The sequence below is a fragment of the Falco rusticolus genome, chromosome 4 (genome assembly GCF_015220075.1).
Source record: "Falco rusticolus isolate bFalRus1 chromosome 4, bFalRus1.pri, whole genome shotgun sequence".
Classification (NCBI taxonomy): domain Eukaryota; kingdom Metazoa; phylum Chordata; class Aves; order Falconiformes; family Falconidae; genus Falco; species Falco rusticolus.
Window position 1 is genome coordinate 20,663,229 of NC_051190.1, and position 20,264 is coordinate 20,683,492.

Below are 20,264 nucleotides of genomic sequence, written 5' to 3' on the forward strand. Positions count from 1 at the left end.
GAAACAGTCTGTGTGCTCCCTGGCATTATGTTATTTTGTTCCTGGTTTTGAGGGCAGAAACCAAATCTGAATGCAGGATTTCAGACAGAACCACTGGATTATCAACGCCTTACAGGCTTCCAAGCGCTGATACTGACACTCCTTCACCAACTCTAATTAATACAAGTCAATTGGGTAGATTATGTATATGTTTTCCCAGAAACATTAGTTTGGAAAACATTTATTTACTTTTCCTTGCTGAGAATCGTCTATCCCACTTTGCCTCTAGAGGGTGGGTTAGTGGGTAAATTAGTGTAAGTTTTTTAATAGCCATCTCAGGAGAGCTGAATGTTCAATGACAGAAAATTATTATTTGCTTTGATTTACTATTTAAATGCCTTTATAAAGCACTTGCTTTGCCTTTGCCCTAAAACCCATAAGAATTCTTTTCTGATTCATATTTGTTTAGAGACACTATTTGCTCTTGTGATGCTTCCACTTCTAATTCTTTTCTCTTTCTGTAAAGGAGAAAGCATAAATATTGATGAGAGTTGCAGTCTGGTAAATTCTTTACTTAATCTGAGCAGAGACAATTTGTTTGTGAGCTGATGCCAGCACATCTTGACAATACAGAAATTAAAATATTTGAAGAGAGAAAACAAATAGCAGAAAAAATGGCAGAGTAGCTGTCTTAACAGCAGTACAGTTATTGAAAGGTATTAGCTGTTCATGAAAGGTAGCAATGATGGCATAGATCGTGAAATAATGTTAGAAATATATTAAAAATGTAGTGGGTAATAAAGGAATAGGAAGAAAACAAAATTGGTTTGAGTCAGGTCACTTTGGGGAAGTGATGTAAAAGACACTTGTGAGTTTGGGGGGTCTCTGGAGTTAAATTTAGTGATCTGTCTAATATTGGAGAAGTCTATTTGATAAAGGATTAGGAATTATGTGATGCTTTCGCTTTCCAAACATTTATTGGAAAGCAAATGCTGTTAAGTATCATAAGACTGTAATATTTCAGCTTGGCAGCCGTGACTGAGTGCCCAGAAATTGGGAGGACAATCTGGTCTACATCTCAGAGCAAGGAACATGAAATCAGAAGCTGTGGGGAAGGACAGAAGAAATAGCAGTTTATTACTGCAAAATAGAAACCGATGCAGATGGTTGAAAGCTGAAGGGGAAGTGATCCAGTCAACTGCGCGTTCGTTAGGCTGATATCAGTAGCATTCAGGGTTTGGTATAAATACTTATGGGGAGAATATTAAAGGCGTAGAATGGAATGAGAAACGAGCTCAAAAACATAGTAGTGACAGTGACTGATCCTAGAAACTTGCCCTTCCATCCTTAGCACAGAGGGAGGGCAGAGGGGGAAATGGGTGATTTCAAGGACCAGGTTTATAGGAGTGGGATGAAACTTACTGGTACCCAGTTCAAGGTCTTGATTAGGACAGCATTGATACAACTGGCTTTGTACTAACGCATTTAGGCACTTGTAGTTTGGAAGTAACATGGGAAGGCGAACACACAATTGGTCTTAAATTCAGGATCAAAATGTATGAAATTAGAAAAGAAAAACTTGAAACAGAACCTTCCTAGCATGAGTAGGAAGGACGAGGAACTTCCCTGGCTCCACCACAGAGCAGGATGAGAAAGTGAAGCAGACTGTGTGGTGTAGTTGGGTGGCATAGAAGAAGCAGAGAATCAGCAGTGCAGTGGAATTATTTTTCAGACTAGATCCTGCATTCCCAGGTTCCTACAATATTTTGGTGTTAGGAGATCTGAAAGCACTTGCCCATGTGGAATTGGTACGTCCACGTGACAGAGGGTGTCTCCACAGTCTTCTCAGCCTTTGCAGTGACAGGAGATGGCTACCTACAACACCTACTTCTAACAAGTCAACACGGATGAAATGGGCTGTGAGAAACATGCATAATCATTTTTGTCATGTGTTCTCCATAGGAAATAATCCTGAGGAGCATTGTAGACATAGCAGGGGGTGGGAGAGTCGTGGTGCTGTGGTCACGTTGAAAACAAGACACATTGCAGGGGCTGGGAGAGGGCTCCTAAGGATGCTATCTGAATGTATTTTTAGGAGTGCTCCTCATGAAAGACATGATTTATTTTTCTTCCGGACAGTTTTATGTTGGGTTTTTTTTTTTTTTCCCCCCTTGGGAAATTCATTTAATGTTGCACTGTATTACATAGTATTCTCTAATGCAGAAGCTTTGCGTTTGATGAAGAATTACCAAGATTACAGCTATTGCTGTATGGTTTAGTCTCTACTAACTTGCAGTTGCTTTAGGAGAATAGCATTCCTGAGCAGAGGAGAGCTGCACAAAGTTTTAGGACAGTGAGTTGAAGTTTATTGAACTAATGATGTAAGTTGGCTCCACAGGTAGGACAGTGCTGCTGATGTCAACGGGAGTTTCAGGCGGGAACAGGAGAGTGACGCAGTTACTCAGAGCTTTAGACAGGACATAATTATTCATTTTGGATTCTGGCCAGGGCAGTGGGGGTTAATACGATTTCTCTTAAGCAAAATGGCTCAGACTCATTAATTTTCAGAGGAGTCAAGACCTCAGTGTGATGTTTCAGTGAAAGTATGTCACCTCCAGCAGCAGAATGTTCTGATACTCCATTGCTACTGAACTAAAGAAATTGCTTAAAAATGTAAAACCAGGATGAGTTGATGTCTGTGTCTGGGATTATTGAATCTGTACTCAGAGCAGATATTTTTTGCTTTTAAAGAAAAATAGTCTATACTAGCTTGACTAGATATTAAATATACTAGGGGTAGTTAGCAACAAATTAATAGAGAAGTTGCAAACATGGTTGATATCAGATATGAGAGAAATTTCAGTGCTAATACATGCAAAGTCCTAAATCCAGAAAATAAGTAAATGGTACAGATAATACATTAGAGGGATTTACCAAACTCCCACAACCTTTTAAAGCACATTTACTTTTATTCACACTCTTCTGCCATCAAGTTTTTCACTTAATGGGGCAATGTAGATGCTGCAAATTCAATCAGGATTCAGAGAGACACCTTTGGTTTTCTAAAGTGCTGGATAGTCTACAACTGTGGTCAAGTGAAAGAGAGCTGCTGGTGCACAGATCCGATGTAAATTAGGCAGTCACTGACACAGAAGAGTTTGGGATGAATTACCTCTATTCACCCACAGGTTTTGAAGCAGAGACTGGTACATGTGAGATCACTACATGCATTCATGATAATGATGCAGAGGTGGTAGTGCTTTGCCAGCTGTATTCAAGTAAAATGTAAGCTACTTGGCAAGTCACTATGCCAATGAAGTGAAGAAAAACCTAGCAAGTCAGACTAGGCCAGTTTTTTTCATAAATTACATTTACACTGAGTAGTAGAATACTGGGTCTGTAAGGTTGCTGCTGAAAAGGAGAACAAAAGATTGTTTACTCACAGTAGTCGTTCCAGGAAAGCAATAGAAATGTCAGCAGAAATGATCATTAAATCTCACATACATAATGAAAATGCCACACCTCCCCTATATATGATGACATTAAGGAGAGTGGGGAAGAATGGGGTCCGTGGATCTCTTATATGTTTCCATGGTTTACAAAGTCCAGATTGTTACAAGATACATGCAGCATGAAAATGAATTTAAATGGTGAGAACACAGACTTCAGCTACCCTCCTCCTGTATTTAGGGAATCTGTTGCTTGAATTACTGAGTAGGACCAATGCCAGAGGAAGGAGAGAAGTAGTACAGTTTAGACTTCTTTAATTAACTGTAGTGTAAAAGACTGCATTAAGATTTATGCTCGTATTTCCAAAGCTGCTGCTCCAAAAGACTGAAGATTTGAGGATGGAACATAGCCTAAACATAAAACTGTCCAGCGCTATGCCAATGATGTTAGTTCTAGAATTCCCAAAGAAAGCAAAACATGTGTTAATATTTAAAAAAAAAAAAAGCCAAAAAACCCCCAACAGATCTGAATATTGTGAAATCATTGAAATCGTTAAGAGACATTGTGCTAATACTACAATAGTAGGTCTCAGTAACACGCTTTGTGAACGTGTTCAGTCTTCCCTTTATGGAAGAGGAAACACAAGAGAGGAACTCAGGGAGACTTTGCAGACAATGGGAATTACGTTTAAACCTCTTGCCTCCTAAACCAGTGTCCCAAACCTTTGACAGCTTTTCTGGCCATCTGCATTGTTGGGATCACTCTGATTGTTGCCAGCAACCATTGTTTTGGAAAAGGCGATACAGAGATCTATACAGAAAATAAGACCATCACTTTATTCCATCCACCCATCCATTCCATCCATCCATCCATCATAAAAGCTTCTCCGAGAGAGTGGACTGACAGCCACAGTCTTCCTGACAGCTAGACTTTCCTAACTTTTTCAATTTAATGCAGCAATTAAAAAAATCCATAAATAAGAAGGATCATATCTCATAAACAGTTCAAAGGCTGCAATGAAAATTACAGATTTAACTACTGCTTATGCTACATGGATCAGAATATCAATTGATGCACTGAGATGAGTACTGGAAGCTGCCGCAACTGCATTCAGTACAACTTATGTGGTCAGTGGCTGCAAGTCACGTTTAAGATACTTTGATATGATGTGTTGAATACACAAGATATAGACGTGTATTACAAATCAGTCAGCTAGTAATTAAGGTGTCTGAGGAGCTGGGAATTTCTAGGATATGGACATTTATTGACTATTCCCACTTACCCTCGCTCTTACATCCTTTAAGGATTTATTTGCATAGAAGAATGTAAAAAATATCCATGGTGGGTCAGGCTAAGTGTCCATCTAGCCCAGGACACATCTCCAGCAGAATCTGCAGAGAAGGTTATAAAAACAGACCTGGTGTATGTTTTCCAACAAGAGTTTCCCAAAATATTTCCTACTTGCTGATTTGCCATGAGTTGGCTCCCATTTTACACCAGATACCGGTAGAAACCAGACACAGGGTTCTCAAGGACTTCTGCAGTTACCTGGAGAAACCCTTTTCCTGCAGTTAAATTTCTCAACGCTTCACCCAGAAACGTGTGAAATAGCCGTTTGGATGGGCTCCATTCTCATAGAAACTGGTATAATTTGCCACACTGGATACAGTCACAGTTGTGTGGAGTCACCGTAGCCAGCAGCAGGGCAAAAACTGAGCTGCAGGACGAAGTGTGCCGGTCGGTACCTGTCAGCCCTGCTGGGGACCGCAGCACCCCAACTTGTTGTCGTATTTCTGAATCCATACTGCTCAACTCAATTTTAGATTTGATATTGCAATGTACTAATCTCCCTCCTGTTTGCTTTTTGTTGAGACGCTGCATTTTCTGAACAGCTCAGAAGGAGGAGGGGGTGCCCCAGGCTCCTTCCTGAAATTTCTCTCGGCCAACCTAATTTGCCAGTGGTATTTCAGCCTAATCCGAAGCACAGTTCACTCACTGAACTTTGAGTCACCCCAGGGATTAAACAGAGCCTGGTTCCTTGCACAAATGACTCTGGACACTGATAATCTTCCATTTCCAGGGTTTACACGCTGGTAAAGCACTGAAATTCTGGGGCTGGAGTGTGGTACAGCCTTCACGGTGCAGCCGTGTCAGGAAGTAATACTTGGGCAGCGAAGCCCTTCCCAAGAGTGTTTTGAGAGCTTTACGTGTCACAGTGGGCTTTTAGAAGATGTCTCCGTAACAGAAGTCAGGTGTGCAGTTTTTCATCTTCCCTATGGCAGTTTCATCCATGCCACTTGATTGCTTGTGTCATGAGAGCCATCCTGCTGGCAGTTCAGCGAGCCTTTGTCGGAGTCATTAAATAATGTTGTTCTCCCCTGTGTTATGGATATGTGAGAGGTAGCACTTGGAGCTATGCTGGATCCTCTGTCCTCTCTCATTATATCCGTGTGTGGGGAATTGCATGAAAGATTGACGTGACAGTTTTAATGGTATCGCTGCAAAGAGATCAATTGGCTGTAAATTTTACAGTGTCCATGTGCTGCATTGATAACTCCATACAGTATTAAACACTTTCATGGCACAATTAATCTTGTATGATACTTTCGAGCTTAATTCAACTGTGATAGTTTCTGTGATCAGCCACAAATCAGTAGTGATTGATTCTGGAATATCCACTAATTAAAACAGAGGAACACTGGGAAAACAAATAGAAATTCTGGCTACATATACATACTGAAGACTAATGCGCAAGAGCCAAAGCCTAATGTAGGAGTAGTTTCTTGGTTCTAATAAATCTCCTCATGCAGAATTCAGTGCAGTTCTTTTTCTAGCCTTTGAGACTGATGGGACCCCAGCAAGGAGATACACTTGTCGGAAGGTTGGGCTCAGGAATTTATCACAAAAGTTGAGTTTTCCTCTCTTGCAAAACTTCAAGGGTTCAAAACGCTCAAAGTCATGCACTGAAGGGGAAAAATCAACGTTTTCCAATGTCTTTCACAATGAACTAAGCAAAACAAAGCAGCGTGGGAGCACCTGGGGGGGTTCAAGTGTTTGTTGGAGGGGGGGAACGGTTGGGTTCAGGTCACTACTTCCCCCAGTGAGACCCCGAGGGGACATCTGGGCCCGCGCTGGGACGAGTGTCTGTGCTGCAGCTGATGGCACTGAGACCATGATTTTTCACTGTCTCCTGGTGGGACTTGCTATATTTCTGTACAGTTCTGTAATTATTCGCTACAGAAATTGATTGAGAAGACCAGTGGTTATGGCACCCGCCTGGGATATGGGAGACCCAGATATAGTTGTGCCAAATGAGGCAAAAAATTGGTTTGAACAAGAGTTTCCAATGTCCTAGAGGAATGATCTAAATATTAGTCTGTTTGCTGGTTTCTTTGGTTTAGTCGGAAATCCCTTATCCCTCGCCTGATCCAGCTCTCTTAAAGTTTTGGGGCGAGTGATGTACTTTTGGGAATAAGTAAGCTTAAGATCAAGGAATTGGCTTTGTCCTGCTAGGAAATGTTCCATCTCTCTAGAAGTCAGCAGATATATTTTCCAGGGCTTGGAGACTACAGGTTATTGAACATACTGGGTTTGAATATGTAGTTGCCTTTGTTATCTGAAATGTCACCTACCGAGTGAGCGATTCTTATTAGCTCCATTTTGCCTCTCCTAAGAATTCATAATGTATTAATAATCCTCCTGGAGATAAAATCTATGCACAGTCTGCATTCAGGCAATCAGCATTATAGTGGTTGTTTCTTTTTATGTTTACTAACCCTACAATGTGTGAAGTCTGCTCGGAGTCCTGGCCCTGCGTTTCTCACCTCCTCCTTTGGCCCGACTCCTGCAGCGTGACGCTGCAGATACTCTGCGGAGCTGCTGGACCACTGATGTTTCAGTTTACTATCAGAGCTCCCTGTCATGACTTGAACACCAGGATGGCAATATTTGCTGTGCCAGTTTGACTGCACAGCCAGGACGCTTTCACTTATTTGCGTTTAATTGCTGTTAAATGTGCTGTTGCCTGAACTGAAACTTTTGCTAGTTTGAACTTGCCTGAAATGAAAGCAGATGACATCAACCCTGAAACTCTCTTAGCTAAAGTCGTTTAAGGAGTGGTTATGTTTTGCAGACTCAATTCTTTGCAATAATCTCTGAGCTGCAGGCTCCCAGTGCTTGCTTTGGCGTGGGCTCTAGCCTAGCACCGCTTCCCCTTTCTTGGATATGCTCTGGTTGCATTTTGGGCTGCCGAGACTGGCCAGGTTGCTGAGGTTTGCCAAGCGTGGTTCAGGCTTTGAACAGTCTGCTGGCATCAGTGCTGCTGCTCTGGGTGATTAAACAAGTCCTTGATCCATTAATTATTTAACCTATATTTATGCCCAAATAGTGCAGCCCTTGTGCACCCCTGCGTGTTCTTCTGTGCAAAGCCTGTCTCTGCATCCCAGAGGACCAGCTTGCTGAGGAGTTCTGTGGGTCTGCGCAGCAGGTTTTACACCTGAGGGGCTGAGGAGGCAATATGGTCTCCAAGCCACACTTCTGCTTCATCTGATTCTAGAGGCGGATAAGAATTGGGATGACTCCAGGCACAGGGCAGAATAGCTGCCTGATGTCTGTCCCCACCTGCATTGACTTGCAGTGGCTTCTTGGGAATCGCTTTTTAGCTAAGACTTCCCAGCACATCCTGCACTCCCAGACTGGTCTCTGATCTCCTGGGAACAGCCTGCGACCCATCAGCCCACAGTCCTTTACACCAGTCTTGGCCTCAGGCTGCGATTCCGTGTGCCTTTGAGACGTCCCTTCCACACCATACACACAACGGAGCTATAGAAAGCATTTGAAAATAAATGCATTAAAATAAAGCCTAAGTGAAGCTCATGGACATCACAGACAAGGGTTAAACATCACCATCCGGTTCAGTACTAGGTTTCAATACTACAGTCTGTGTGCTGTATGAATGAGGAATGCAGCAGAGGTTTCTTACGCTTAGTAAAATGCATCATTACTTTGTATCACTTTGTAAATAATGGTAGTAACTGGAGGCAGAGAATGCAAAGGCTGACGTTAAGGTCAGTATTTATTAATAAGTATATTAAGGGGGAAGCAAAGGGCAAAATTTTAAAAGGTAACGATAAAAGAGGAACTTCTTTGCTTTTTTAGGTGTACCAAAATTCCCCAAAGAAAAAATCGAGCCTCTTGATGTGGAGCATGGTGATTCTGTGATTTTGCACTGTAACCCCCCAAAAGGCATCCCGCCTTTGCATATCTATTGGATGAATATCGGTAAGTAAACAATTCTTACACAATTCATATGCAGAGACTCAAAACATTTGTCTTCCAGAGCAGTTTCATTATGGATTCATAATTGATGGGAATGGTAATTGTGCAAGTGCTTAGGAAAAAGATCTGGGTATTGAAAAACAAAATTGAAAAATTGAGACTGCAGGTATGTTTTTACATAGCATAAATTGTAGAGTGCATTGACACAATATATTATTAAATATGAGATATTAGAAAGCTTATGTATTGGTAAGTGAGTCTACCAGTAATGAGAACTACTGCATTTACAGGAGGGAGGATAAAATATGTCGATATATTATTTCTATCATTTCTGTTTTCCTTTCTTCATAAACTAATAGTTGATTTACGATGCTAAGAAAAAAATATCTGTCAGGTATGGATAATGAGTTCCTTGTGGGTTTCTGTTGTGTTATTCTTCAGCATTGGTGTTCTGCAGGAATGTCTGGCTCTTGTGAAGCAGAGTAACTCGGATTGCCTCCGTGCCACGCGGGGTTTGTTGCTGATGCTGACCGAGTACTTGCAGAGACAGGGTGCCAGACTACACCTCTGATCTCACATGGCAGCCTCTCTACTCCTGACATACGTATTTAGCACAGACCTGCATTTGGCTGGGTCAACAATGAGACAGTGCAGCAGCCTGGGTTCGTACTAACACTGCTCTGCTGTAAATCTGTAGTTACAGAAGAGCAAAGCACTTGGCAGCCCAGCTGTGGGGGGGCATCTCTAAATGGGGACAGCGTGTCACCATTACAGGCCTTTGTATCGGAGAGAGGTGCTGGAAATGTCATTTCACCTGAGCAGGAACTTTGTACTGAGTATTTTTTTTATCATCAGTTTTTCATTAACCATTATTTTCCACATATTTTATATGTAAATATATATATTGTTACAGAAAAATAATTCCGTTATGGTTTGTATGTTGAATATTGGTAAATAACCCATGGGCTGTGCTGAGTCTTCTCCCTCTCTCGCCTCAAAGTTACATCCTGTATCTGGAAGCGAGTGTATGGCAGGAGAGCATTAGTAGTCGCATTGGTGAGCCAGCTCAGTATCATTACCATATCATAATTATTTTTTCTTGCTAGATTTGCAGCACATTCCGCAAGATGAAAGGGTCTCCATGAGCCTTAAGGGAGATCTCTACTTCGCAAATGTGGAAGAAAATGACAGTCGGAGTGATTATTGCTGCTTTGCAGCATTTCCAAGGCTGAGGACAATTGTACAGAAAATGCCAATGACGCTGAAGGTTTCCCGCTGTAAGTCTGTGGCTGAGCAGTTGCTTGATTTCTGTTGTTTTTTCCTTTTTAACTCCCCAGGCATCAGCGAATGCAGATGTGTGGTCCTGTGTCTCTGATGCGATTCTCTCTGAAGAAAATGCATGTTACTGTGCTTATGCCTGCGTTATTAACCTTACTCTAAGAGCTGAATTCAACTGATAAAAGCTGTTTGCAGCTGTCGGGTCCCAGAAGTTCCCTGGTCTTCCTGCTGTTCTCCCCGCAGTGAAAGCCAACAATGCACTGGGGAGATCCGCTTCTCTTGCAGGTTACCGATAGATGGGGCTTCACCGGGTCTGGAGGACCTGGATGGCCACCTCCTCCCTGGGCACAGCCCTGGTTTGATCGAGGTGCAGAACATGGTTGGGAAATATGGTGCTTTCCAGGTCTCTGCAGGATGCCTGGAGCATCAGTAGCGACATGAGGCATTTTCCATTTCCTTAATGAAATGTTGTGTAGGGAACATCAGTTTTTATTTACTTATTTAATTTAACATTGTTATGTTCCTGTAGTCTCCAAGGATCTTATACAAAAGATGGTTGCAGGTACTTTCCCTGCCCCTAAGTCTCACCGGGGCTGTGGGGTTTGCTGTCCTATCGTCGTTTGTCCAGGGTACCGTCTGTGGTATCAAACTGCTAATTCAAGCTGCATGAAGCCACTAAATATATGGGATGTACAACTATCAGTCTTAGAAATGGAGGAAAAGAATAAAAATACCCAGGGGAAAAAAAAAAAAAAACCCAACACAAAACCCCATCCTTTTAGGGCACACTCAGCTGCATGAAACCAGCAAAGCCCAGCAGAAGCCAGTGGAATGAAGGCAGCTGGTACCAGCTGGAGATCCATCGTGCTTTGCCTGAATCTCTTCGGGCTGTAATAGTTTCTGGTGTGACTTGTGCCCCTCGCTGAGACTGCCTGCTCCCTTCATATCACTCTTTTGTGTCACTAACACTTCTGACCTTTTGGGGTTCTGCAGCCCAGAAAGCCAAGGAGATTTTTCTTTGTGAACGAAAGCCTGATATTTAATACATGATTGTGAGAGTCTTCTTGTTGGTGTAAAAGGATAAAGGTTTAATGATGGCTTTCAATATCTTGATACTTGCTTAAACTGTATCTTGCGATAACAATGGTGAGAAAAATACCAAAATGGAATGCTGCTGCCTTGTGGCTTTCCCGATGGGTCCAGCCCCACAGGCAGTCACACAGGGACTGCAGGAGTGAGGTGGGGATGGGCTGTGGGGCTTCTGATAGCCCTGGCGGTGGCCCAGCACCGCACTTCAGCACCTGCACCTTCCCATCGCAGCCACCAGTCTGAGTGCAGGCAAAGCAGTGCCTTTAGTACAGGTACTGTATAAAATACATATATATATATAAAAAAAAAAAAAAGTTGAGCAATAAGAAAAAGGATGCTGGATATATTATTTCATCAAATCTCTTCACAGTGGATGCTTAGGCCCAAGTGATTTTGTTATTGTACCAGCTATCTAGGATGAAATGATGGTTGTATTACCCATGGAGTATTTTACTGAATAATATGTATCTTTGAAGAGTTTTCTTTGTATTTTCAGAAATGTGTTGGTCATCTATTGCTTTGCTTTATATTTTTTCCTCGTTTCTTTCTTTTATGCCAGATATTGGGGAGGGGGGGGCATGTTTTTGTTTTGGTTGATTTATTATTTCTTTTGATTCTATATCGATTATGCATGTTTGTGTTTGGTTGTCACTTTTATTTATTTCAGTTAAGCATGCTAATGACTCAGGCTCACCTAACGCTGCAGTTACTAAGGGTGAGTTGAATGCGTCTGTTATTTAGCCTTTAAACTGGGAATCTCCCAGCTGGGACAAAATGTGAGCTGCTGCTCAGGAAAAAGGAAAAGAAAAAATCACAAAAGCCATTTTATTGTGATGGGATGGATTTAAGTGGTCCATGGAGTGCAATTTGCTCATCTTGTACTTTCTGACAGAAATCTGAAGGTTTTTTAACAAAGAGCTAGTTTTCTTACTTGAGAAAAGAGCATTCACATTTCATTATGTGATGTAAGTAAGGAGGCTGATGTCCTGGGTTTCTGGTGTTACCAGTTCAGAGCAGGAGCCAGAGCTGGATGCTCCAAACCTTCCTCTGGTGGTTATGAAGGTGCTGACATTAGGTACCCACTGTTTGAAACCACAAATTCATGTCCGAAGGGTCACCCTGGGGCTGCTCCGGGGGGAGCTTGAAGTGTGGATTTGCAGAGCTTTAGGCACTGTGTGTTAGCCGTCCCCACGGACCCTGTACCCGGCAGTGGGTGGGAGCTGGCGCTCCTTGGCTCGGCATCGCCCTGTCTGACACTGCTCATCCTGGGGCTTCACATCTGCCCTCGCTCTGTGCCCCTTTTGGGGAGCAATGTCCTGAAAACACTCTGCTGAGGTTTAGGCAGGCAACGTGGGTAAGCCAGAAGGCAGCTAGCGGCTCTTTCTGCAACTCTCCGTCCAGTTAATTTTGTTTAAAATAAGTGAAAATGGGAGTCTTGGGTTTTGTATTTAGCTCTTGACTCTGATTTATGTGGTTAAGTTGCTTTTGAGAGTCTCTGTTTTTTGAAGCACCCGGTTTGAATCTCCTGGGCAGCCCCATTTTCCTGGAGAGGTGCTGGGGGTTTGGGGAAGGGGGTTCTCCTGGCGTCTGTCGGGGTCGATCAGCCCTGCAGCCCCAGGAGGCTGAGCCTTGCGAACAGAACAAGCAGGGCTTGTGCAGAGTGACGGACACTCAACAGAACAGTTTTTCCCTCGAAGAGATGTTCTGAACTCCTGTTGCCAGTTGGGAAAGGGGACGGCCTGCCTTTGGCGGCGGGAGGCGGAGGGCAGATGGGACACGTGTGAGCGTATCCAGAGGCACCAAAGTGTTTTGCTGCAGCTCTGAGCGCTCGTGACACAGATTTGTAGATATACAAAGCAAGGGGACAGAAGAAAAAATTTATAAAATGGTTCAGAGAGATACATGTAGTCTTTTACCAAATCATCCATAACTGACTGTTTTTGAAGAACTAGTACCATTTGGGGACTTATTCATTACTGTGCTAATTGTTATTATAGTGATAACTGGATAGCCATTTAACTCCATGCGTATTTCATCATGAAACCATTGTTTGGCAGGCTGGAACAAATGGTCCGTTGAAATCAAATGCAGGTCAATCTTGTTTTATTATTTTAACAGTCTTCCTTACAAATTGTATCTCCATTACTGTAGATTTAATAATTATAGCAAGAAGGACATTTTTGTAGGATGGTCAAGTCAGGAAGGATGGGCTTTCATCTGATATCTAAAAGGTGATGGAGGCAATGCAGAAGAACGGTGCTAAGAAAGGTGGTGTGGGAGCAGGTCAGCAGCTGAGAAGACTGGTGTACCAGGGGTGGCTGAGGTGTGCGATGGAAAGAACCAGTGCTGATAAAGCAGGACATGAAACCGTAGGAAAAGAGGCTTCACCAGTGCTGCTGCCTGTTGTTATCGCTGTAGCCATGGTCTGACTGTTACCAGGAGAAATAGGAGAGTCCTGGATTAGTCTCAAACTGTATAAATAAAAAAGAAAATTTAAAAATCAATATCGAAAAACCTTCTGACAGAAGTAATGTTTGTGGCATTATTCAAGAATAAGCAAAGGCTCTTACCTTTCATTTTATTTTATTTTTTAGCAAACTTTATCAAGGAAAGAAAACCCAAACTGCTGATCCCTCCTGAATCTGCTGGCAGTAGCTCATCAGTCACTGTCATCAAGGGAGGTGTCCTGCTCCTGGAATGTATTGCCGAAGGGCTGTGAGTAATGCACAATACTGCACAAACTTAATCACCTTTTGAAATAGAACTGAACAAAGAAAAAGCTATGTTAACAATTATACAACTACAAAAGAATATACCTATAATATACTGCCTTATGCAGTTTGAAGTTGATCCTCACTGCCAAGTTTTTTTGAGGCAGGCAGACTCCTTGTAAAGCAGTACAGAGCTGGCACGCAGCGTTTATGTATTTGTTACTGCTATAGCCTATAAACAAGTAATTAAAATCATAGCATGGTAAGTATTGATTTTTTTTATATATATATTTGCTGTTACATTAAAAAAAGCCTGCTATCAAACTTTTTTCACTAGTACTGCTTTTGAGATGTTGAGAAGCTAAATAACAACAGAACTCAGGTTTTGTGGTTTGGCTAACAACCTGTAATATTTCTTTTCTAGTTTTGCCAATTCAGTTTTGGTTCAGTGCTCAAGAATCATTTAGAACTTTACTTGTGTCAGATCTCGGGTTTTTAAAAGCAAAGCTCTTGAGTGATGTAATATAAGACATCCATTAAAGAAGAGTCCCGTGGAGGGAAATCGGTGATCCATCTAGCCCAGCTGCGGTGGGAGATGCTGGCTCAGGAGCGCATGTGAACCTGGCCACTTCCTGTGGTCCGGTTGCCCGCACCTAGAATTTCCATGGAAAGGATGTTCCTTCCATGATGTTCCCACAGATGACAATATGTCATGGATCAAAGCCCACAGCTATGTAAAAGTAGTGAACTGGAGTCAGCTGTGTTGGCTTGACCCCTAAAACAAACGGTAACGAGCTAATTTCAGGTTTAGTTCCAGTGTTTCCTGCTTGGGCTTATTCCTGTGCACCTCCCCGGTGCTTTGTGCTGCACAGGGTAGCTCGAGCTGGTTATTGCTGTCAGCATTTATGTTACAGCACTACTCAAGCTCTAGTTGTGGATCTGGCTGCACTAAGTACGGCAGAGTATCTCCTCGATGAGGAGATGGTTGCTGTAAGAATATAGGGAAGGGTTAAAGTAGATGGCAGGTGATGGGGAATCAGGACAATTTTGGTCCTTGTTGTAAATAACACAGGATGAAATAAAAGTAAGGAAGGAAAGGGAATGGCTGAATAGATGTTAAGTGCGGTCCTCACGACGAAGCTCTGAATGCCCCTCTCAGCCCTTGCTCCTGCTGCCGTAGCTCGGGCAGCCGTGAGCTCCGCTTTTCCCTAAAGTCCAGTTCTCCAGTTTTTACCGTGTGCTTGTAGGTGCCCTAGTCCACCCCAGAAGAGTTGCCACCAGAGAAATAGGTAAAGCGAGCATCTCTCCAACCACTAAACCCACAAATGAAAGCACAGTCATTTCTGGTTTATCCGTGGTAGAGTTGTTTGTGGAAAGGCAACTTAAATCATCGTCTCCTCGTGCTGTACGGCAGAGCTGCGGGGCTGTGAAGGCAGGTGGGCAGCAGGTAGATAATTCGTATTAAAGGCTGTGCAATTATATCCCCTCTATAAAATTCCAGAATCAGGGTAGTCATCTGCCTGAACAAACATGTTTAGGGTATTTTGTTTTGCCATGTGGGCTTGAAAGGGCATTGCTCATTTAAGCTGGCAAGATGATGCCTCTGCAGTTGGTTGTCATTCCTGAGAGAAGGTGAATTCCTTGTGTCTATGGGATTCACTCCAAGTATCTGTTGCGAAACTTCCTTGTCTACTTCACTACCTATCACGCTAATTTGCAGGCCCACAAACCTCCACAAGTCCACAGTTATGAGTTTATAGTGTTTTCAAGGTACTTACTAGGCAAATCACCTTGGAAATACACAAATATGAATTTTCATGTGGGAGAATTAATATCATGTATAAGAAGAGAGAGCCAGAAAAGGCTTTCTGTTTATTGGGAAAAAAAGTTTTAAAAAATAATAAAAAAAATTTTTCTTTCACTCAAAATTTCCCAGGAAACTTTTTTTAAAAAGTACTTTTCAAACAGAAAGTTTTTTTTAAATAATCACTTTTGAAGGAAGACAAAGTACTTCGTTTGATCATCAAGCAAATATTTTTTCCTTGAAACCCTTCAAAATTGCAACGTTTAGATCAAAACATAATGCTATTTTTATTTGCTAAAATTCCCATTTTCAGCAGAAAAATGATCAGCTTTGCCTATATCTCTGCCAATCCATCCCACCAAATGTCCACAAACCACGGAAGCGGATAGACTGAACCAGATTTCAAGTAACTAAGATCAGGGGCAGCCAACTGCAAAATAAGGAATTAAGTACATTTCCAATCTGTCAGTTTTGAAGACTGATATTCTGAGTAAACGACAGCGTCAGGAGGGCTTTGCCTCAGTGTAACACCAAGGCAACACAGAGCCTGACCGTGGTGCAAGAGCAGGGCAGGGACTCTTGCAGGAAATAATAGGATATTTGCACGGTTGTGCTCGCTGCCCGTGGCAAACCCTACTTTCTTGGTACCCGAGGCTTGGAGTAGCTTGTGTCTGGGCATTGTGCCACAATAACAGATGGACAAAAGAGTAAGCAGATATGACACTGTGTATGTGCGTCGTGTACGGTGTCAGGGTCATGAAGCCCAGCTGGGAATGTGCAGACAACAGCCTGTCCTGCCTTTCTGTGTCCCTGCCATTTGCTTTCTAAAGACGTAAGGAGCATTTTCAGCCATCTCCGACAGTTGGCCACCTTTCTAACCAGGCAGGGCACTGAGTGAAGTCACTGTAATGAAGTCTTTACCTCCTTGTCTGTCCTCAAGTGCCCTTTTGGACTTGGACAAAATGAGCCGAGTCCCTCTCCCGCAGTCCGTGCCAACACGTGTACCAGGAATGCAGCCCCATGCCGTGGCCTGGTGTTGGCTGTGAAGAACTTACTCATAGGAGCCCTTCAAATCAAAAAGCAGTGTAGATGGGTTGTGGTCTCTAGTCCCTTAGTATAGCCCCAGTGTTCTAAAAGGGCCAGAAAGACTCTGAAGACCACGTGCATGAAGTCCAGCAGCTCTGCTGACATTAAGCATTACAGCAGCCCAGTATTGAACTCAAAAATATCTTCTTTTTTTTTTTTCTTTTTTTTTTTCTTTTTTTTTTTTCTTTTTTCTTTTTTTTTCTCTTTGCTATTAGCCCAACTCCTCATCTAAGCTGGGTCAAGGTCACTGGAAACCTGCCCAAGGACGAACCAGAAACAGAAAATTTTGGGAAGATACTGAAGATAGACCAAGTGACTGCAGCCGATGAAGGAACATACCAGTGCACGGCCAGCAACCCCATGGGGAGGGCGAAGCATGAGTTCCACGTTCATGTGGAAGGTCTGAGTACGCTTTACTAAGCTTATTGATTTTGAATAGGGAGGTGGTCAAAGGGAAGTGGACAAGGACCTTTGCTAATATCACTTGGCATAATTCAACCAACTCTATCGATTTATGAGAGCTAAGGACCCGCCTTATAGTTTTGGGAAGATTGCAGAAAGTAGCACCTTTTTAGAAAAAAAACCCAAAAGAATACCTTTTTTTTTCCTGAACCATGAAGGCTCTATGCAGTGGTGAATGGGAGTACAAATATCTGAACAGATTCGGTGCTGTAAACACGTGAGTTAGTCAAGCAGAGATATTGATGAAATAAATGCCTTGTATTAATCTGAATGTCAGATCAAAAGATCTAATTATCCTACTTGTTCATACAGAACGTGGAAATGGCCATGCTGGGCCAGATCAGAGGTACCTTGAGCCCGGTTTCCTCCCTTTGACTTCCACCAAAACTGAATGCCTAGGGAGGATTGTAACAACACAGTTAGCAAACAGGGTACCACCCCTCTCTGTCTTTCCCTCCTTCGTGTGCTCCCTTGCTGTCAGTTTTGTATGGGACAACCTGAGCTAGGATTGGTTTCTATAACCCCTGAAAAGTATCATAAAAACGTATGAAACAAAGTTAAAAAAACCCAAACTTTTAACCAATTTTTAACCATTTAAAAAAATTGAAATGTGACCCACGTGACCCTTTTTGTCACCCCTCTAAGTAATCCAAGGCCCGTTCCCACCCTTGTCTGTGTGCTGGGAAAGGTGCTGTATTAGCAGCACCCATAAATAGCCTTGGGGTTACACCTGTGTGTGTTACACACTTGTGCGTAGGGTGGTGCATCCCTGTGCACGGGCATGCCTGCGTGCAGGTGGCTGAACAGGGTCAGTGCTGGCTGCTCGTGCTAGGCTAGCAAAACAAAGAACCTGGTGTGTCTGTGCATCCATTTGGTCACCATTTATTTATTTTGTTGCTAGAAGAAGGTAGATTAATGAAGCCAGCTGAGATACCTTCATAACCAGCATCTTGCAGCATGCAGGTACAAGTGCACAGCGCCTGCTCTTCCTCCATCCTCTTTTCTCCCTTCTCCCCAAACCCTGAAGGTGTGAGCCCTTCACATGAGGCAGGTGCACATGCTCTTTTCCAGGAGCAAAATAAATAAATGAGACAAGCGAGCCCTGCAGAACTATCAGTGCCACTGCAACTCTTTCAGCAATGCTGCCCATAAATAGCCTCAAAATGAGACTCCTGAAGCACAGCTGAAGAACTTGCTGAAAACATTTTCTCTTTACTGATGAAAAACGCTCCAACCTCTGCTCTGCAAAGTAAAAGAAAAAAATCCCAGGCAGTATTAAACTGTCAGAGGCTGCCAACCGCTTCATTTTAATCTGTTCTTCTTCTCCCTCTTGGTCACAAGGATTCCTGACGGGAGGAAGGGCACTTCCAGCTACCTGCTCTGTGTTTACTCTTCAGCTGAGAAAAGGCCTTTTCTCCCAGTACGTGATGAATCATCCCCACTCACTTGACACAACCTTGTGTCTTGCAGTCTTCTTTCCCTTCCTGGAAGCGTGGCAGAGGGGGATACCAGGGCATGGCAAGTTTTCAGCTGCGATGGAGGGGAAGTGCTGACTCCTAGAAATCATTCCAGATGGTTTGGAGCATCTCTGCTGTAGCTGAATATTTTAACAATCTGGCTATGATTTTCTGGGCTGTAAAAATTGAATCCTTCAAAGAAATTGCAGGAGCTGCAAAAACTAAAATACCAGAGAAATAACATTAATTAAGCAGTTCAGAATATTGACCCCTTTCTCCCCCAGTCTCCAGAGGGAAGAAGGCTTTCTGGCAAGTTGTTGTTCCTGCTCATTAACAAACAAGTACTTAAAAAAAAAAAAAAAAAAAAAAAGAAATAATCCCACTGTAGCCATTGCAATGTAAAAAATGCTTTTGCTATTACATTCATTTTCCATGTGTGTAGCTAATGATGGCTACTGTCACCAACAGGAATTCTTCCTGTTAGGAGCCACCTCACATGCAGGGTATCAAGGTAAAATTGAGCCCAAACACTGTCTTTTAGATTTTCTAACCAGCAAATGTCACTATCATTAATCAGAGATGGGCACGTTCATCATTCTTGCAGCAACTCCTCTGTGCGCATTCAAGGGCAGATCTTGAGTTGGTGGAAGTGAGCATTAATTTCGGTGGGCTTCAGGGAGGTTGTGCTGACGTAGGGCTTCCTCGCACCTGACAGGCTCTTCTCTAAGGATGTATGCAGGGAGGAGAAAATTAAACATGGAAGAAAAATTATCTCAGTTATTAACCGCCAACATAGTGCGGGTGTGTAAATCAGGATTTTGCTATCATTTCTGCACTCTGTCAAATTTTCTGTTCCTCTTTCTGCTATTTGAGGATCTCAGACCAATACCCCAGCTTTCTAAATAACAGACTTAATCAATGATATTTGCATGCAGCCCACTTACTAATCCTACAGGAGTCTGAGGGCAAAGATTCAGGCAATTATTACCAAGCATATAAAAATATTCAGCTAGCAAATTGCTTGACTGTTTGAGCATTTTAATCTCTCTTTGCAAGGAGAGATGTGGCCTGGAACATTGGTGCAGGCACAAAAGCCCCATTGTTGTTATTAGAACGAGAGATAATTATAACAAAAAAAAAAAAAAAAAGCAAGCAGCAGAAAAGCAAGCCTACAAATTGTCTTGACTTTAAATGTTTGTGTATTTGGTTATTGTATATAATCTGTCAAGCCCAATATAAAATAAACATACAACCTCAAAATCTTGTCCCTATCACAGTGCCTGATCTGATAGTACCTTGATCTTGACTGAGGCTCCCAGACTGTTTTTAATAGAAATAATTATTACAATATAATGATTAAATATAGTAATGATATAATAACTAAGGTCCTTTGCAGTAATGTTTCATAATACTTTCATTACTCATCTAGAGAAAAATAAAATAGATGAAAGTAATGTGAGGCAGAACCATGGCTGGTTGGTTTAATCAGGCTCGAACTGTAGTTCTGGGCTTCACTGGGAAAGTGCTTCGGTAGGGCCGCAGACACCAAGGTGTAGCTGCAGCGGAAGCTGCCGATGATGCCCCTGAAGTGGGATGGATTGCCAGCCTTTGGGAAGATGTGAGAATTTGAAATGTTCTTGACAAATTGGAAAAATGGTCTGGAATAAAAAG

The 20,264-nt window shown here is 42.5% G+C and overlaps 1 protein-coding gene across 8 annotated transcripts in view; it reads left to right on the forward strand.

Annotated features, from left to right (window-relative positions):
* The window catches only part of CHL1 (cell adhesion molecule L1 like), a 138,257-nt gene that overhangs the window by 83,286 nt on the left and 34,707 nt on the right, over positions 1-20,264 (forward strand). For 7 of the 8 annotated variants that reach the window (XM_037386358.1, XM_037386357.1, XM_037386361.1 and 4 more), the window contains 5 exons: positions 8,587-8,709; positions 9,813-9,983; positions 11,741-11,788; positions 13,668-13,788; positions 16,890-17,074. In XM_037386358.1, the coding sequence (XP_037242255.1) occupies positions 8,587-8,709; positions 9,813-9,983; positions 11,741-11,788; positions 13,668-13,788; positions 16,890-17,074 (648 nt within the window). The remainder of the gene's footprint in view (positions 1-8,586; positions 8,710-9,812; positions 9,984-11,740; positions 11,789-13,667; positions 13,789-16,889; positions 17,075-20,264) is intronic. The other variant, XM_037386359.1, reaches the window with a different exon arrangement.